Here is a 15876-nt window from a genome sequence, read left to right as displayed (position 1 = left end):
CAACACATACGACAAAATAAACAAAAACAACCAGGAGGGAAAATTAAAGAAAAAAAACCCACTTTAATTTAAAAAAAGTGTCAGGGTTCTTTTGAAGGCAGGATCAGTGCTCAACATGTCTGGTTGAAGAGGCTCTTCTAATTTCTCAAACTAAAGGTGATCCAGGTCTCGTCTCTGGGTGTAGACACCAGCTCCGATCGGACCTCCATCAGGGTGTCCTTCAGCCGGTGCAGCTTGAGCTGCCGCACCAACACGCTGAGCAGCACGGTTGCCACGGTGTAGGCGAACCTTTTAGACGACAAACACAGCATCGGTACTGCTGCAGGACGCCTGCGGAGGACACGGCGAGTCGCTGGTTACCTGAGCTCCGGACACGTTTGGCTGCCAGAGAATCCGAGGAGATGGAAGCTCTTCTTCACCGATTCTTCTTCAAATCGATCGGGGTCGAATCTGTCAGCAGGTCAGTCAACAACATATTTCATAACACTGCCTGATGACAACAAGTTAGAAGAGTTCTGCTCCACATTCTGCTCCTCTGTATCGCATGTGTACCTTTGAGGGGTGAGTGCCTCACCTGTACGGGGCGTTCCACGTGTCAGAATCTTGCAGGATCACTCCCAAAGCGTAGATCACCAGCGACTAAGACATAAACAGGAAAAAGGTCAAAACAAATGCTTCTGAATCATGAAAGAGAAGTTCTCTACTATTATTTTTTAAAAATAGGCATGTTACATTCTCCCTACATTAAACCTGTAATCCAGATATCAGGCACCTCTTTGGGGATAAGGTGTTGATCCACTTTGCCCTCGACCTCCTGAAGACGAGCAGCGATGGGGGTCAGCTTGGCGGTCCTCAGCGTCTCATTGAGGACTTGCTGGCAGTATCTGTCCATGTACAGAAGCAGAACGATGTTGTCATGCTGCTGTGACTGTTGGGCCAGATGGATTTAAACCAGCTCCTGTGACTTCACCTGAGCTGAGGGATCTTCTCCAAAGAAACTGGACTTGAACCCAGTACCTCTTCAAATTCCTTGTACAGTCTGTCCTGAACTTCCTCTGAGGTGGACAGGAAATGAAGCGCCCAGATGCACACTATCAAAACACAAAGTCTAATGAGAACAAGGAGCTTGTCTGGTAAATAAACACATTTCAAGAGGCTGTGTGTTTGTGTTTAGTGTCAAAATACATGATTTCCTCCAAATTCTTCCTACTCTCCTAATTTTGAATTACTTTTTTTGATTTTTTTGTTTGGTGACTCTAATCCACTTCTACATTTATTCTGAGACTTCGGATTTTTGAATTTATTCACTGAAAGACTTTTTTTTTTTGCATGTGTTGGGTCAAACGAGCTCCACTCAAATGAAAAGGAAATTAAGTCTTCCAATTAAACATATTTACAGGATTAGAGGTATGAAAACGTAAAATAACCATCATAAACAGTGGTAAAATACCGCCCTCTTGTGTATGAGGCCGTTATGGCAATTGTGTGGTGTATATATTTGGTGAAGATGTTAATAAAACTAAATAATTCTATGGAATAACTACATAACTGATCTGGTGATCTCAACTTACAATTGGCTGTGATGGCACATCCGGCCAGCATGAAAACCATGCAATCCTCCATGATCTGAAACCACAACAGAAGGTTCATTTCAATCCGTTTCCCCATGTTTTAGAGTCAGAGAAGTTTCCCAGGTGTCTCTGGGGCGTTCACCTGTCGTTCTGTCAGGGTGGACTGAATCAAACTGTCCACAAACACCGATTTGTTCCTCTGGGATTTTCTCTCCTTCACCACTGACAGCAGCGTGGACTCCATCTCTGACAGAGCTGCAACAAAAACGCAAAGGCTGCAGACGTGTCCAGGGTGACCAAGCCTCTCACCTAAAGCAGCTGGGACAGACTCCAGCCCCCCACACCCCCACTATGGGAAAAATCACTCGAAGATGGATGGATATGAAGTGCATCTTCTTGAGGAAGACAGCTGCCTGGCTGAGAGAATCCAACTGCTCACCTTTCTCATAATGGCCTTTTCTGCTGGTACTCTTCTCCAGTGAACCATCCATGTAACCTTTGCCAATTTCTGACCAGATCTGGAAAATATGTTTATAATCTGAAGTAATTTAGTTAAATATTAACAAATAAACACAGCATGACTCACTGCATCATGGTTCTTGCGGAATGCAATGACCCGGGCGTCTTCGCTGAAGCTCTCTCCCAGTGCCAGTTGAGTGATGGTCTTCATGGCCAGGACCAGTTGGTGGGCACAGAGAGGGGTATGTTGATCCTCTGGGAAGGACTTCCACTTTCCAACAAGCTCGTCCACCAGCTGAGAAAATACGGATGATTAAACACAACAAAGTTTTCAAAATTCTGAAAGACACCTTTGGAGGCTTCATCTGAACCTTGAGGACAAGAGGGAAGTTGTTCTTTAGTGTGGTATCGATGGCCCCCTGGTACACTTTCTTCCTGATTATGCTGTCTGTGGAAGCAGCTCCACCTCCCGAGTGGTAACCAAGCAAAGACTTCAGCATCGTCTCAAAGGAGTCCGCTGTGAAGGAACCAACAAAGGTAGAGATGTAGCGCAACAGAGTCCTCTGTGAGGTGGACAGCAACAACTAGGTGAACGTACTGCTGTGGTTGGGATTGATGTGTTGCCGGAGCTGCTGCAGGGAGCCCAGACTGACCACGGGCCGGCTGCCGAACCAGAACGATGCCACAGGCCCAAACTCCTGGTGCAGACTGACCAGGAACTCATGGAGACTTCCTCGTCCTACTATGTCCTGCAGGTTTCCATCTCTGTCAAGACAGAGGACCAGAACACTCGATAAGCTATAAAACCTCTCAAGAACCTAGTATATATTCATATACTATATATATTCAGATATATAAGTAAGCTTCTGTATTCATGTAGCTTACTTCTCATCTGTAGGATTGAGACCTGGGATTCCAGAGGCTCTTCTGGATGACTGAAAATCGTGATGAGACATTTAGGAATGTAGAACGTTCACCTTAAAGTCATTATACAGCACTGGTTCGATGCACATGTGTTCCGTCCATTAGAAGTGCTGCTTCTTCAGTGACAGTCGTGTAATGTGACAGTAACAGACCTTAATGTTAAATGCACCAGACTTCAATCCTCGAGTCATTGTATCTTTCCTAATTTACAGGTAAGACATAGAAATGAACTCCCTCCAAATGAACTCTAAGCTTCCAGTTCCATAGATCTAACCGTTATAACCTGTTCAATTAGGTTAATGAGTTACTTATGTTTCTTCGACGCATCTGGTGAACAAGCGGTTCATGATACTAAACGATTAGTTTAATTTTCCAGGAAATATGACTCAGAAACAACTACAACAGAAGGTTTTTGATGCATTTTAAACGAACGTTAAATATTACGGCTAACTTCAGGCTAGCGAACTCACCGGGTACAAGTAAAGTACAGCGCCGACCAGAACGATGACGAAAGTGACGGCAAAAATGGCAAAGTCCAGCATGACTTTTTCCTTTAAATGCAACTAAACTTTAGCTCATAGGTGAAACTGCATCTAAGTTGAAACAAGCCTTTAACCTAACAGGATTTGGGTTACCACGTCAACAAGCCCAGAACGCTCTTGCATTCTGCCTTTGACTGAAGTCGCAATAATCGATCCCAGAGAGAATCGATGCCGGACTAATGGATCCCAGAGAGAATCGATGTCGCACTAATGGATCCCAGGGAGAATCGATGTCGCACTAATGGATCCCAGAGAGAATCGATGCCGGATAATGGATCCCAGAGAGAATCGACGTCGACTTGGAGTCAGGTTACACATCGAAGTTCAATGACGATGGAGGTTAAGATTAAATTCTCATATTGACGATCAATATAATAAAACTCAGAGCAAAATAATTGGAAAATTTCCTCAAATGTCAAAAGCTGCTGGTTGGAAACCAATAGAGTAAAAACGTGGGAAAAAATACAACAGAACCACACTGAATAGATTATTAATTAGAGATATAGAAACCTTGAAAACTCTCTTCCACCCAGAGATTTGTTGATAATTGTGTTATTAAAATTTAACTTGACAAATCTGTTTTTTAACCTCAGTAATCTCCATCTATAGAGAATAAAACATATGCAAAACACATGTGAATGTTTTAGCTTTATTTGTCTTCCATAACGCTCAGTATTTACAGTAGAAACGAGATGCGGCATCAAATTAATATTTAACTGCCTCAAAGTAGAACACAGACATTATTTAATTGGCTGGATGAAACTGAGGTATGATAATGTATAAATAAAAATGTATGAATAGTTTAAAACAGAAAATTGGCCAGCAACACATTCACAGTTTTCCTGTCAGAACTGTACAAAAAAGTAGCAAAATTCCAAAAACTAACAAATGCTTTCATCAGGCATTCATTTCGGATTTGTCCTCTGGTTTAGGAGGATCGATCTCCATGGTCATCAGATATCCTAAGGAGGAAGAAGAAAAACTGTCTTCAAACATTCCATGTAAGAAAAGAATCCAAGCTGCTCCCAGGCTGGAATATCATTGCTGAACTCCTGATTCCATTCTGCTCCAAAGTCCGAAAATCAGAAGTTGTCTCTTCCCACTGACCTTCAGTGAAGTCCTTCTCAGGTCTGAAGCCAATGAAGATCCAGGCCACGCCGACCAGCAGCGCCACCACCAGGTTAATAGTTACCCATGGGTTCAGAACCTGGTGCTCTGAGCCTGGAGGCCTACAGGAGAACAAAACAGAACCTGAGCGAAGCTCTGCAGTTGGACGTGAGAGATGTGAAGATCTGACAGGAGCAGGCAGGTTCTCACCACAGTGTAGCGTTGGAGGTGGCGTACAGGTTGATCCGATCGCTGGTCATCTGCTGGCTCAGACTGAGAATCAGCGCTGAGAAATACACTGGAAAAACCCAAGCCATCAACTCAACCTCAGATCATGTGCAAACACTAATATTAATATTCAGTACTCATCGAAGATCGGAACGCTAATGTACCTAATGAATTTAATATTTAACATTCACATGTATTTGTCTCTAAAATGAGTTCCATTTTGATCAAAGAGAATCAGATTTTAGGAGCAGATGATCAAACGTGGACTCACAGAAAGCGGCGAGGGCGACAGCGTCCAGCGTGATCAGCTCCCTCAGGGCCAGAGACGCGTTGCCCAGATTGACTCTGAGAACACATCAGCAGAACTTCACACAAACGCAGACGGGACAACAGCGCTGCCAACTTGCTGTTTACCTGTCGAAGGCGGCCACGGTGCTGACAGCCAGCAGCAGGTAGAGCAGACACTGGGCGGGGTACGCCAGGCCGTGGTACTGCTGCAGCAGGTTGGTCAGAGTGGTGAGGTGCTGGCCCGACAGCATGTACACCACCACTACGTTCCACATGGCGAAGCCCGCCAGAAAGCCGTGACAGTACAAACCCATCACTCTGAATCAGCAATGTGACAGTTTCAACCAGAACTTAAACGCCTCCATTGGGGGAGAGGGTTCATTTTTGTCATTGACGTGTGTTTATGCCCACCTGAAGCCTTCGTGAACTCTCACAGAAACATCTCTGGTGGTCCAGGCAGGCGGCGGAACTTGCTGGAGGTCAGCCATGTTGTCCATTTGGACGCTGGTTTTCCTCCAGTCAGAAGGCTGGAAACGCTCTGCACGCAAACAATCCCATTTAGCATGTGAAACCATCCGTGAGTGACGTTCTCACTTGTTACTCACTGTTCTTCTCTACAAAGAACCTCGCCGATGGCTGGCTCTGACCCTGACTTGGGCCCAGTGCCAGATGCTGCGGCATAGGAGGAGGTGTGTCTGTGATGACATCATCATCTTCGATGTCCAATTCATCAGGAAGCTGCGACTCCATCACCTTTGACCTTCTGAAGGTTAAGAAGTTGAGGACCACATTTCAATTTTAATACCCTAAACATGTCCCAGCTATTCTCTTTCATCAGCTGATCACACTTCTTACTTTTTCTTCCGTGACTTTTTGAGCACTCCCTCTCCGTCTGCGGCCCGATTGGCCGCGTCTTCACTCACCAGATCTGCTTGGTCGTTGTCAAGGTCTGAACGCATCAATCCACACATTCTGTCTCTCTGCTCTTTGATCTGAATAAAAACTTTCGACATGTCAAATTACCTATCGTTGCGGTTTTCTTCTTCTTCTTCCTCCTTTTCTCCAGCGGCGCCTCTGTCGAAGAGTCTCTGGTGAATTCCGTCCGGCTGCTGAGTCGGCCCATCTCCGTGTCCTGGTCTGAGAGCAACAGTACGTCTGATGATTGGCTGCAATTAATTACTACATTGGTTTAAAAAGTATTCATTTTATTTAACTCTTAGCATTTCTACACTGGATGAAGGTTTGATTTCAAAATGGACAAAAAGTTTTTGATTTCTTTCCTTGAGAAAATTCTCACTAAAACAACAAATGTTGGAGTTAATAACTTCAGTAAAATCCCCGGTCTCTGCTTTACGTACCTTCAGAGTCATCTCTCTTCACTTTCTTCCTGTGTTTGGCTGCAGCGACGTCAGCGTCGTCACTTTGTGACACGCCAGCTGCACCCTGACTTCACGTTTTAATGATAACAAAGAATAAAATCTGGTGAGCACAGACGTCATCATTTAAGTGGACATTAGAGGGAAAATGTGGACTTACCTCAGCATGGTGGGAAGTGATTTTTGTCCCCGCTGAAGAGACAAAATAGAAAAATCGGTTACAAGCAGGGTCTAAAGTACTTGACAGGGTTTAAGCTTAATTAAAAACAATACTGATTCCAGCAGGAATCATTATTAATTTCTGAATAAAGTGCCAAACTACTAAAAATCACTTCATGACTAAACAATTACCCTTGTTGTTTTAGCTTGTTATTTTTACAGAAATTATGATGAAGAATTCTGATGATGAATGATTTAACATGGAAATTCACACATTTTCTCTAAAATACAGGACACTTTTTTAAACATAAATAACACAGATATTAGATTCTACCATGTTTATGATGGCTGGAATAAAAAAAATGTGGATGTGACTATAGGAAATCTCAAAATACTGATTATTGTTGTTTTTATTTGTCAAACTAATCGATACAGCTATTATGATCCAAACAAGCCACAAGCTGTAACAGCCATAAGCCATCCCGGTTCAGTCATTACCTCCTTTTGTTGTTACACAGTATAAGAACGGAACAGAACACATTTACACATAATCAACGGTGCCCACGAAACAAATCATCGTGAATCTCAGATTCCACCAGAGAAAGTCACAAGTTGGAAAAAATTTCTGCATCAAATAGACATTTTTATAGATCTAGACCAAAAAAGGTTTGAACGTACATTAACAACTAACTGAGCTTCAATACAAACGAAGCCTGTGAGATATTAAAACCTTACCACCGTCTGTCTGACCATCCCAGTTTAACAGTGGATTCTGTGTTGACAGAAGCAGAATAGCACCATGAATGTTAAATCCTGGGCTAAATCTCTGCTAATACACCTGCTCGGATGAGGATTACTCGGTGCAGAGGTCAAACCAACCTGTCTTAGTGTCTCACAGATTTCCTCATACTGACGTGCGCGGAAATGAATATAAAACCCAACTCACTGAAACGTCCTTTAATTGAAGTAGACGATTCAAAAGACATAAAGTAAAGCCTCGCTCTGTTTCATGAACTCACGTGTAATAAATGAGTAACAACTCACCGGTGGCAACGGCGGGAGCTCCCTCGGTCGCATTTTCTGTCCACGAAAACAAACAAACAAAAAAAGACAAAGAAGATCTATGAGCAAGACACCCTCTTTTCCGAATATGTGATTAAAGGCATCTCTGAAGCTACGCAACAGTTAGAATTCTCCCTCAAAATCACTTAGAATTGAAAAATGAAAGACTTCATTTAAGCTAGCAGGAAATGCTGAGAGAAATGAAATGACCTTTAATCCCGTGTCCATAAAGATTCTCTTCAAACGACACGTTTGGATATTCGTCCACCTAAATGTCTTCTGGTTGTCGAACACATTTATGTACACAATCAATAAATCTGAAGCCAAATTTTACTTTTTGCTACAGAATTGCACACACGGAGCACGCGCACGGATGTTTACAACCATCGACTTCCTTTCACCTTCAAAATAATAGGACATACCCAGGGGAATTCTTCGGTGGAAGCACACCAATAATAATGATGATGGTAGTAATAATTCATTAATTACATTTTAGAGAAATATTGTGTACCCTTATTCAACTTTCGTGGAAACTTGTTGTTCGCAATTGTTATTCGCAAAATAAAAGACTCCTGTGAGCTTTTCTTCTTCTGAATATCCGCGGTCTGCAATCAGGAAGTTAGGATCAACAGCGCCCCCTGTCGCTGCTTATAAAGATAGACAACCGAATTCAAAATAATTCTACTAATCACTACAACAACGATAATAATAATTGTTGTTATAATTATTACATGAGGAGGAGGAAAGGAGAGTGCCAATATCAAACACATCTGTGACCAGTAAATAAAATATATATTTTTAAAAATCACAGAAAACAACAATGAAAACATACTAAGGCATATACAAACCCATAATTACAACATTATGAAAAAAATTTCAAATGTATTCCCAGGGAACTAATGACAATAAATTCTGTAATTACTGTAGAATTCTAATTGTTATATTACTAGTCACCAACACTGAAACGAACATGGAGAAATAGAGAAAAGAAAACACACATTCTTCAAGTGAAGCCAGATGACATAAATATCAAAGTAGAAACAAACTTCTGGTAAGTTTCTTAATAATAAAGGAAATATTTGTGTGTCAGGGAAGTATTGACATTGAGAAACATTCTCAGGAATAATTTAATTTTTGGACATGAAATAAATCACTGTGCAGCTGATGCAAGGATAAACCCATTTCAACAGTTTTAACATTGTAAAGGGTTCCCTTTCTGTCCATCTCACAGCTGGGTGTTGGGTCGGATCCAGCTGGTGGGGACCCACTGAGGCTCATCCTGTGATTTGTTCACTACCGTCAGCAGCTGGGCGCACGTGTCCTGCAGCTCATCATTCACAATGACGTGATCAAAGAACTGCCAATACTGAGACTCGATCTTCTGAGCGGCTGCTTCCATCTCCTGCAAGTCTTCGTCCTGTTGGTAGTTCATGAGCAGGAATCAATAAGATGATTCAGAAACCACGGAAAATAGATTAGAATTTATGCTTTCTGAAAATCACCATTGATGAAATATGTGCTTTTATTTTGTAAAATATAAAAACTGGAAAGATCAGCCACATGTTACCACTGCTGTGAGCAGGTTGTGTCCTTTCTAAACAATGGTGAACTTCACCTGGAATGGGCGGTTGACATAATAGGTGGTGGTGATGTGGGCAGTTTTCCTGGACTCCCTGAGGCGCTCCAGTGTCGGTGGCTTCACATAGATGACGTAGGCCTTCAGTTCGTGAGTCCTGACTGCCTGAATGGCCTGACACAGATACAGATACAAGGTTTTGATGGCGATGGAGTGATCCCCAATGATCGATTTAAAATGATCTTTGACCTTTCACTGTTGTGGGACCACTATCAGAAAGGGTTACCATGACAACACCTCTGTCTCGTACTTACATTTGGCTCAATATCAATGACGCAGATCTTGCCGCTGCTCAGAACATCTTTCACTGACTCGATACTGGTGCCGTACAGATTTCCTTTGTATTCACCATATTCCAGAAACCTGCCGAACATACTTTTTTTTCAACCAGTCATCTGAAGGAGAATCAGCTGAAATGTGGCTTTAGTCTTTTAAATGAGGGGGAAACGAGGTCATTGGACTCGGCCTTCCTCCCAATAAGGCGTCAAACACACAGGAGGCGAGCGAGGAGGCGCCCACTCACCTGTTCTTGTAAATCATGCTGTCAAAGATCTCTCTACTGGTGAAGTGATAATCTCTGTCCGGCTCCTCGTAACCTTTTGGCGGTCTGGTGGTATCTGGAAGTTTGGAAAAGCCTCAGCAAATCACAGTCACACAGCGATTCAAGATTTCCAGTGGATTCAGTCTCAAAGTGGCGATACGTACGAGGCACCGCCCCCTGGAAGAGGCGAGGGTTCGTTTCTATCAAGCGCTTCCTCAGCTCATTCACTCCCACTCCAGACGGACCTGAGAGTTGGCAAAAACATGGCAAAAAATCATGGCAACTTTTCTGACAACCTCATAAATCTGAACCGGCTTGTGTGAACATCTGGCTACAAATGACATCATCAGTCCAAGATGGCTTCAGCCATATCAGGGATTTACTGTGTTATTAAAAAGGAAGTAAACAGGAAGTAAACATTGACATGTCCGTACCCAGCAGAGCAATCAGGCGATGAGCGTCGTGTGGGTGGCGCTGGTAGCGCACTACCTCCTCATAGGGGACGTTCAGAGCGCTGCAGTTGCTGGGGCAACGGGTGTGGCCGGGTAGCTGAGTGGTGCTATAAAACCGCCGCCGACACAGACGAAGGCTGCGCCTGAAACCAGCTAACAGAGAATTCAAAAAGGTTCTTATCAGGCTTTACCTCAACAAACCCAATAAAATTCCACAGAAAAGATGCAACGAACGTTCTAGAAAAGTGAGTGTGTCACTTTCTAGTGATTAATCATGGGAGCTGGAGGCGAAGACGTACCTGAGAAGATGCCCTCAGAGTTGCTGCTGAAATCGTCGTTCTCTGGTTAAAGATGAAGGGAAGCAAATATAAACTCTCACACGTACAAGTGTCATCAACTGCGCCGCATATACGGAGTCCTAAAGATTAACATCTGATCACTTATTTGATCCAATATTTGCTGATAACAGGAGAGACACAGAAGGTTGAATTGTACATAAAGGATGAAAGGGGAGAACAAACCTCTGAGCAATTATATTTGTTTGATCAAAAACAATGAAAACATGAAATTTAAAGACTTTGAAACTCAATTCCAGGGTTTTCTCACCTTCTCTGAGCTCATCTGTGGGTTTGATGATGAGTTTAGATGGGGAAAAAAAGATTCAGTAATTGTGAAAAGGATGAATGCTTGACATCAGGGAACTTCCCTACCAGATTCAAACGTCTCCTCGTCTGACCGGAGGAAACAGACAGTGAGAAAAGCCTCAAAACTCCACAGTTACTAAAACGAAAGGTGAGGTTTTACCTGCTTCCATAAATTTGTCGTCGATAGCCATCAAATCTTCTTCTGCAGGAACAAATAGAGTTTCATCTCTGACTAGAAAAATCTCAGACGCAGAAACCTGTGCTTACCTTCCTCGACCGTGCTCACTTCAGTTAGCATGAAAGACAATGAAAAACTACTGAGTGGGCGTGGCCTTGGGCCTGTGATTGACATTTGGGCTGAAGTAGAGAGGCGGGGCTTACAGATATGCATGCAGGCGTGAGGCAGGTAAGGCTGCGACCACCACAGCTCCCTCTGCTTCCTGTTGGCAACAGAAAAGAGTTCTTCGTTAGACCGTGTCACAGGTAAAAGCGTGTTATCTTTGTTTTTCCAAAAAAGCGCCAGAAGCTTTTATAACAACTCCAAACATGTCTCGGATCTCCTGCGTGGTTGGAGGCGTCTCGCACCGTTTGAGAAGACTGGACGACGGGATGAGGCCGGCGCAGCAGGCGTCGCTGGGAAGCTTCCTGGCCTGCCACCAGAGAGCGTCCGTCTGGTCCACAATCTCCAGGATGTCGCCTTTACTGAAGCTAATGCCGGCGTCAGCACACGGGATGGTCGGGTCCTGCTGCGGGTTGTAGTTCACCATGGCCCGGACGTACAGCTGAGGAGCCGGTCAAGAAAGGCGTGACGATGATGGAACAAGTGGATTGAAGCAGCTGGCGGGGAGGACGACCTACCATCATCTCTTGGTGAACCGGCCTCTCGGTGATGGGAACCACCTTGAACATGATGGTACCCTGTGACCTCGCTTGCTGGTTAAGAGACATCCAAATCCAATTTAGGGGACACAAAGCACCCGGTCCAATGCCTTTATTATAATTATTCATTATTATTTTTACCACAACATGAATGACTTGCTCAGGATCCATCCCACCCACAGAGAAACCGTTCACCTCGATGATTCTGTCCCCTGCGTGCAGCAGACCTAAAAAAGATGATTCTCCTGATTAAAACGACGAAGCAGAGAGACGGCGAGCGGGACAGGACGCTCCAGGTGGCAGCTCACCGCTTCGATCAGCCAGACCGCCGTGAATCACGCGGGCGATGAAAATCTCCCCGGTGATCTCGTGTCTCTTTATCGTTGCTCCCTGGAACAGAAGGAGGAAAAAAAGACAAACCTGTGGAACTCAAACCAAGCCACGCATCGGACCAACCGAGGATCTTTGATTCATGAAATGAAGATGAAGCAATCAAACACAGGAACGAATGGATGTGGCAGGTGAGCTGAGAGGGGAAAATGAAAGGTTGCCATGGGAAAAAAGCGGAACATGAACGTCAGTACCGCTGCAGGCGTCTGCAGGATCAGATTCCACTATCAGAACCCAAAGGTTGGTTCTTTAAGAAGCCCTCCCGTGTTTCAGGTCACCCTTCCTCCCTCTTCTGGAACTCAGCTGGAATTTGGTTTCCTGTTGGCGTTCCCAGTTGACCAGCTGGTTCTCTGAGTCCTGGCCGGTGCTTCCTTGGAACGCCCAGAACATCTTGACTGATGGGTCAGGGAGAGAAGCTCCTGCTGGTTCTCTGGAAGTTCCTGGGCGGTGCCGTCTCTCTGGTTCACCAGAATCTGACTCTGGGAGCCAGCCAGGACGGACTGCAGCTGGTCCACCGCCCGTGTGAGGAGGTCCAAGGCCTGGCAGCTGTCGTGTACTGTGTCCGACAGGCATTCCGTGGTGGCGGCCATCTTGTCACCAAGCACCTCGATGCTTCTGATGCTGCTCTCCATAGAGGTGGCAGCCAGCTGCACTGTGGTCCTCAGCTCATCCAAACTGGCCTGTTTGGTGAGCTGCACGCAGGCGGCCATGCGAGGAAGCTGCCTGGGACTCGGAGGAGCAGTGTGGACATGAGAAGTTCGAGGCCCTGGAGGCAAGGCTGTCAGGCAGCACCGAGGTACGCTGGAGTAGCATGGAACATGGAGACATGCGGGAGACGTCCCACGTCGGACTTCATCTCCACGGTCAAGCTCTGTCGTAATGTTGTCTGAAAAAAGAAAAACATCCGTAAGAACGAATGAAAAATGGGAGAAAAGAAAGACCCAGGCGAGCAGCTTTTCTCACCGATCAGAACAGAGCCAGACATCAAAGGTGCGGACCGGTTCAGGCTTTGATCCCAGATCAGATTGGAAGACTGACTGCTCTTATGACCGACAGGACTTTTGCTAATTGGCTTACAGCAGGGGAGGGGGCGTGGCCAAAGTGCTTCTGCCGACCCCGGCGGAGAGTTGCTGCCCGTACGAATGCGACACCGGGAATTCCTGACACGAGAGCTGGCCCTAAATGCACCGGTCTGACGGACTTTCTGCTGGGTCAGACGTCTCAGGGTGTCCCAGTGACTGTGGGACGAGCCACCCGGCAGTCTGCCTCTCTGATCGAAGGAAATGTTGAAATTAAAAGGCGGAGAAACTGCTGGTTAAAAAAAAAAAGAGATTTTCCTAATCTTGTTCCAGCAGGTATATTTAATTATTAAACCCTGTGGCGAAATGAGGAGGCGGAGTCAGAATAAAAGAGATTTCACCTGTGAAATCCTTCTGCCAAGAAACAAAATGCAGAATTAAATTAATCAAAGGGCAGGAGATAAATTCAAACATCAGCTCTCATCTGATCATCACGACAATGAACATAAAAAGAGCACCGAGGCGATCAGACATTAGATAAAAATCGATCCAATCTGACTGGAGCTGAAACCTTTATTTGCTGTGTGACCTCTTGCTCACCAGAGGCTGATTGTTCTTGACCAGACACACCGTCCTGGTGGCCTCTTCATCATCTGGCAGCTCATCAGGCATCGGAGGCAGAACAGGACCGTAGTCCCTCTGGGCCACCGTATCGTGAGCTGAGAGGAGAGCCTGTGAAACATTGGGAAGTCTTGCTTTTTAACCCACAGCCCATCTTCTATTTTAGCTTGTCAACTAATCTTTAAAGATATTTACAACTGTTTCAATAGGTAAAACACCAAATCTGAGTTTACAGTACTCTTATTTTTCTATTTTGGTCAAGTTTTGAAGTTATTTTTGGTGTTTTGACTCCCATGTGCTTCCCAGAAGAGAAAAACAAAGAAAGGGGTCTTTTTTTATAATGAAAACACAGATTTACTGAATTTGGAGGGTTTCAAAACTCTTTTATGCTGCATCTTTTTTTCCGAGCTCTTTCATATTGAAAAGTTCAAATGCAACCATTCTCCTGACCTGAAGGTGGGGCTGTCTCAGCAGATGGCAGAGTTCCTTGGCATCCTCCGAGCAGGCCTGTAACGCTCTGACATCGATCAGCAGCTGCAGCAGCCACAAACCAGATGATTTAAAAAAACATGAACAGAAGCAACAAAATGAAAGATGAGTGTGAGCGTCACCTGAAACAAAACTCCTGTAGCATTGTTCAACACCGGTGCTGGAGAGTCCCCCAGGAACCTCTGGAGACACTCATATACCTTAGAAACACAAGGTCGCGGTGTGAGAAGGTCCAATTTCAGCAGTCTGACCAACAAATTTACCATGACTACACGTTCTTTTTTAGAAGAACAACACGAGAAGAGCTGCAGCAAAAGCACAGTGAAGAAGAAAGGATGGTTCTAGTTTACATTTCTGAGGCCGTGAACCCAGGGGAACCTGCAAATTTAACAAGAATAACAACAACAACAAACAACAACCCCAAAGGCGATGACAGACCTTGAGCAGTGACTGCAGCCACGAGGCGTTCAGGAGACTGTGGACCACATCTCCTCCATCGATGTCCAGACTGATAGACTGTCTCACCTCCTCAATCACATCTGTGAGGATCTGACGGAGACCTGCAGCGCGCGCGCACACACACACACACACACACACACACTGTAATTCTGGCAGCAGATCTCAGCAGAGGTGTCAGGCAGCCACTGACCTTCCTCCCCCAGGTCACAGTGGGGGTTTAACAGCTGAGCTTCAGCTGCCTGCCTCATGGTCATCTGACCTCTGACCTTCAATCTGCAAAAACACGAAAAACCCTGAGAGTGCGCCGGAGAATCTGCATCACAAATTGACTGATGTTTAAATTATTTAGACCGCTAAATGTTATAAAAACGGGAAAACACCAGAAACGGTGTGACGGAGCAGCACGTCACTGCTGTGGAAATCTGTTTAACACGCTCTAAACATGTAAATAACCTTTTTCACACGCACAAATACACGAATGTCTGCAAACCCTTAAATATGTAACTTCCCTAAACCAAGCTAGGAGTGAGACTCTTTCTTTTCTAGTGTATCTCAGTATGACAGCACCATAATCTCCCATCGCAAGCGTAAAGAAACGTGGAGGCTCCTGTAATTACAGATGAGGGAGGATTCTGATATCTCTGATGTCCCCATCAGTCATCATCGTCATCTTCATCACAGCCTCTTTCCCAAATCTTACCTTTGCCGGTGAGCTCCTGCAGAAATCAGCGGTGACGACAACTGAAGCGCTCCAGAGAGGCCGAACAAACCAACGATTGCATGGAGCTGCCAGAACAGGAGAGTGCGGATTGTAATCTCTCCAGATCCCGCTTAATCCCAGGACAAGTGAGCTGCAGGCTGTGGCTGCCGGTTCCCCCCCTCACCGCCTGGCCTTCTCCTCTGCCGCCAAATCGTCTTAACTCTTTCACGCAGGAGGAAAAGATGCAGGTTTCCAGGTCAAACTCAACTCAGTCGCTCCCCGATGCTGTTGAATTAGGACGCATCGTCGCGAGGATCCAGAGAAATCCTC

General features: G+C 44.9%; 3 protein-coding genes across 4 annotated transcripts; all 3 read right to left on the bottom strand.

The window, feature by feature from the left end:
- Window positions 1–43: 43 nt before the first annotated feature.
- Window positions 44–3660, bottom strand: LOC130523440 (cytochrome P450 20A1). Of its 2 annotated transcripts, XM_057028784.1 has the most exons (13): window positions 3425–3660; window positions 2916–2965; window positions 2629–2795; window positions 2402–2547; window positions 2158–2325; window positions 2011–2089; window positions 1714–1826; window positions 1572–1626; window positions 971–1091; window positions 773–884; window positions 575–639; window positions 361–450; window positions 44–288 (listed from the first exon to the last, which is right to left on the bottom strand). In XM_057028784.1, exons 1-13 carry the CDS (start codon window positions 3494–3496, stop codon window positions 138–140), a joined length of 1389 nt encoding a protein of 462 aa, XP_056884764.1. In that variant the 5' UTR covers window positions 3497–3660; the 3' UTR covers window positions 44–137. The 2 variants fall into 2 exon arrangements, 1 of the variants encoding a protein (XP_056884764.1); XR_008949886.1 differs by lacking the exon at window positions 44–288 and having other exon boundaries at window positions 355–450; window positions 744–884.
- Window positions 3661–4131: 471 nt separating this feature from the next.
- Window positions 4132–8119, bottom strand: LOC130523441 (transmembrane protein 237A-like). Its single transcript, XM_057028785.1, has 13 exons — window positions 7927–8119; window positions 7699–7734; window positions 6656–6687; window positions 6478–6566; window positions 6143–6256; window positions 5975–6068; window positions 5725–5882; window positions 5531–5657; window positions 5246–5437; window positions 5103–5176; window positions 4814–4901; window positions 4604–4725; window positions 4132–4458 (listed from the first exon to the last, which is right to left on the bottom strand). Exons 1-13 carry the CDS (start codon window positions 7942–7944, stop codon window positions 4394–4396), a joined length of 1209 nt encoding a protein of 402 aa, XP_056884765.1. The 5' UTR covers window positions 7945–8119; the 3' UTR covers window positions 4132–4393.
- Window positions 8120–8419: 300 nt separating this feature from the next.
- Window positions 8420–15739, bottom strand: LOC130522285 (MAGUK p55 subfamily member 4-like). Its single transcript, XM_057026452.1, has 21 exons — window positions 15547–15739; window positions 15037–15119; window positions 14826–14947; window positions 14510–14587; window positions 14349–14432; window positions 13878–14009; window positions 12177–12258; window positions 12010–12095; window positions 11848–11922; window positions 11575–11771; window positions 11371–11429; window positions 11257–11274; window positions 11150–11191; window positions 10952–10966; window positions 10645–10686; window positions 10328–10498; window positions 10058–10138; window positions 9876–9969; window positions 9607–9715; window positions 9332–9466; window positions 8420–9133 (listed from the first exon to the last, which is right to left on the bottom strand). Exons 2-21 carry the CDS (start codon window positions 15098–15100, stop codon window positions 8942–8944), a joined length of 1878 nt encoding a protein of 625 aa, XP_056882432.1. The 5' UTR covers window positions 15101–15119; window positions 15547–15739; the 3' UTR covers window positions 8420–8941.
- Between the last annotated feature and the right edge of the window lie 137 nt (window positions 15740–15876).

This window comes from Takifugu flavidus, chromosome 3, assembly GCF_003711565.1.
Source record: "Takifugu flavidus isolate HTHZ2018 chromosome 3, ASM371156v2, whole genome shotgun sequence".
NCBI classification, from domain to species: Eukaryota; Metazoa; Chordata; class Actinopteri; order Tetraodontiformes; family Tetraodontidae; genus Takifugu; species Takifugu flavidus.
The sequence above is the reverse complement of the archived record's forward strand: the minus strand, read 5'-3'. Positions and strand labels throughout refer to the sequence as shown.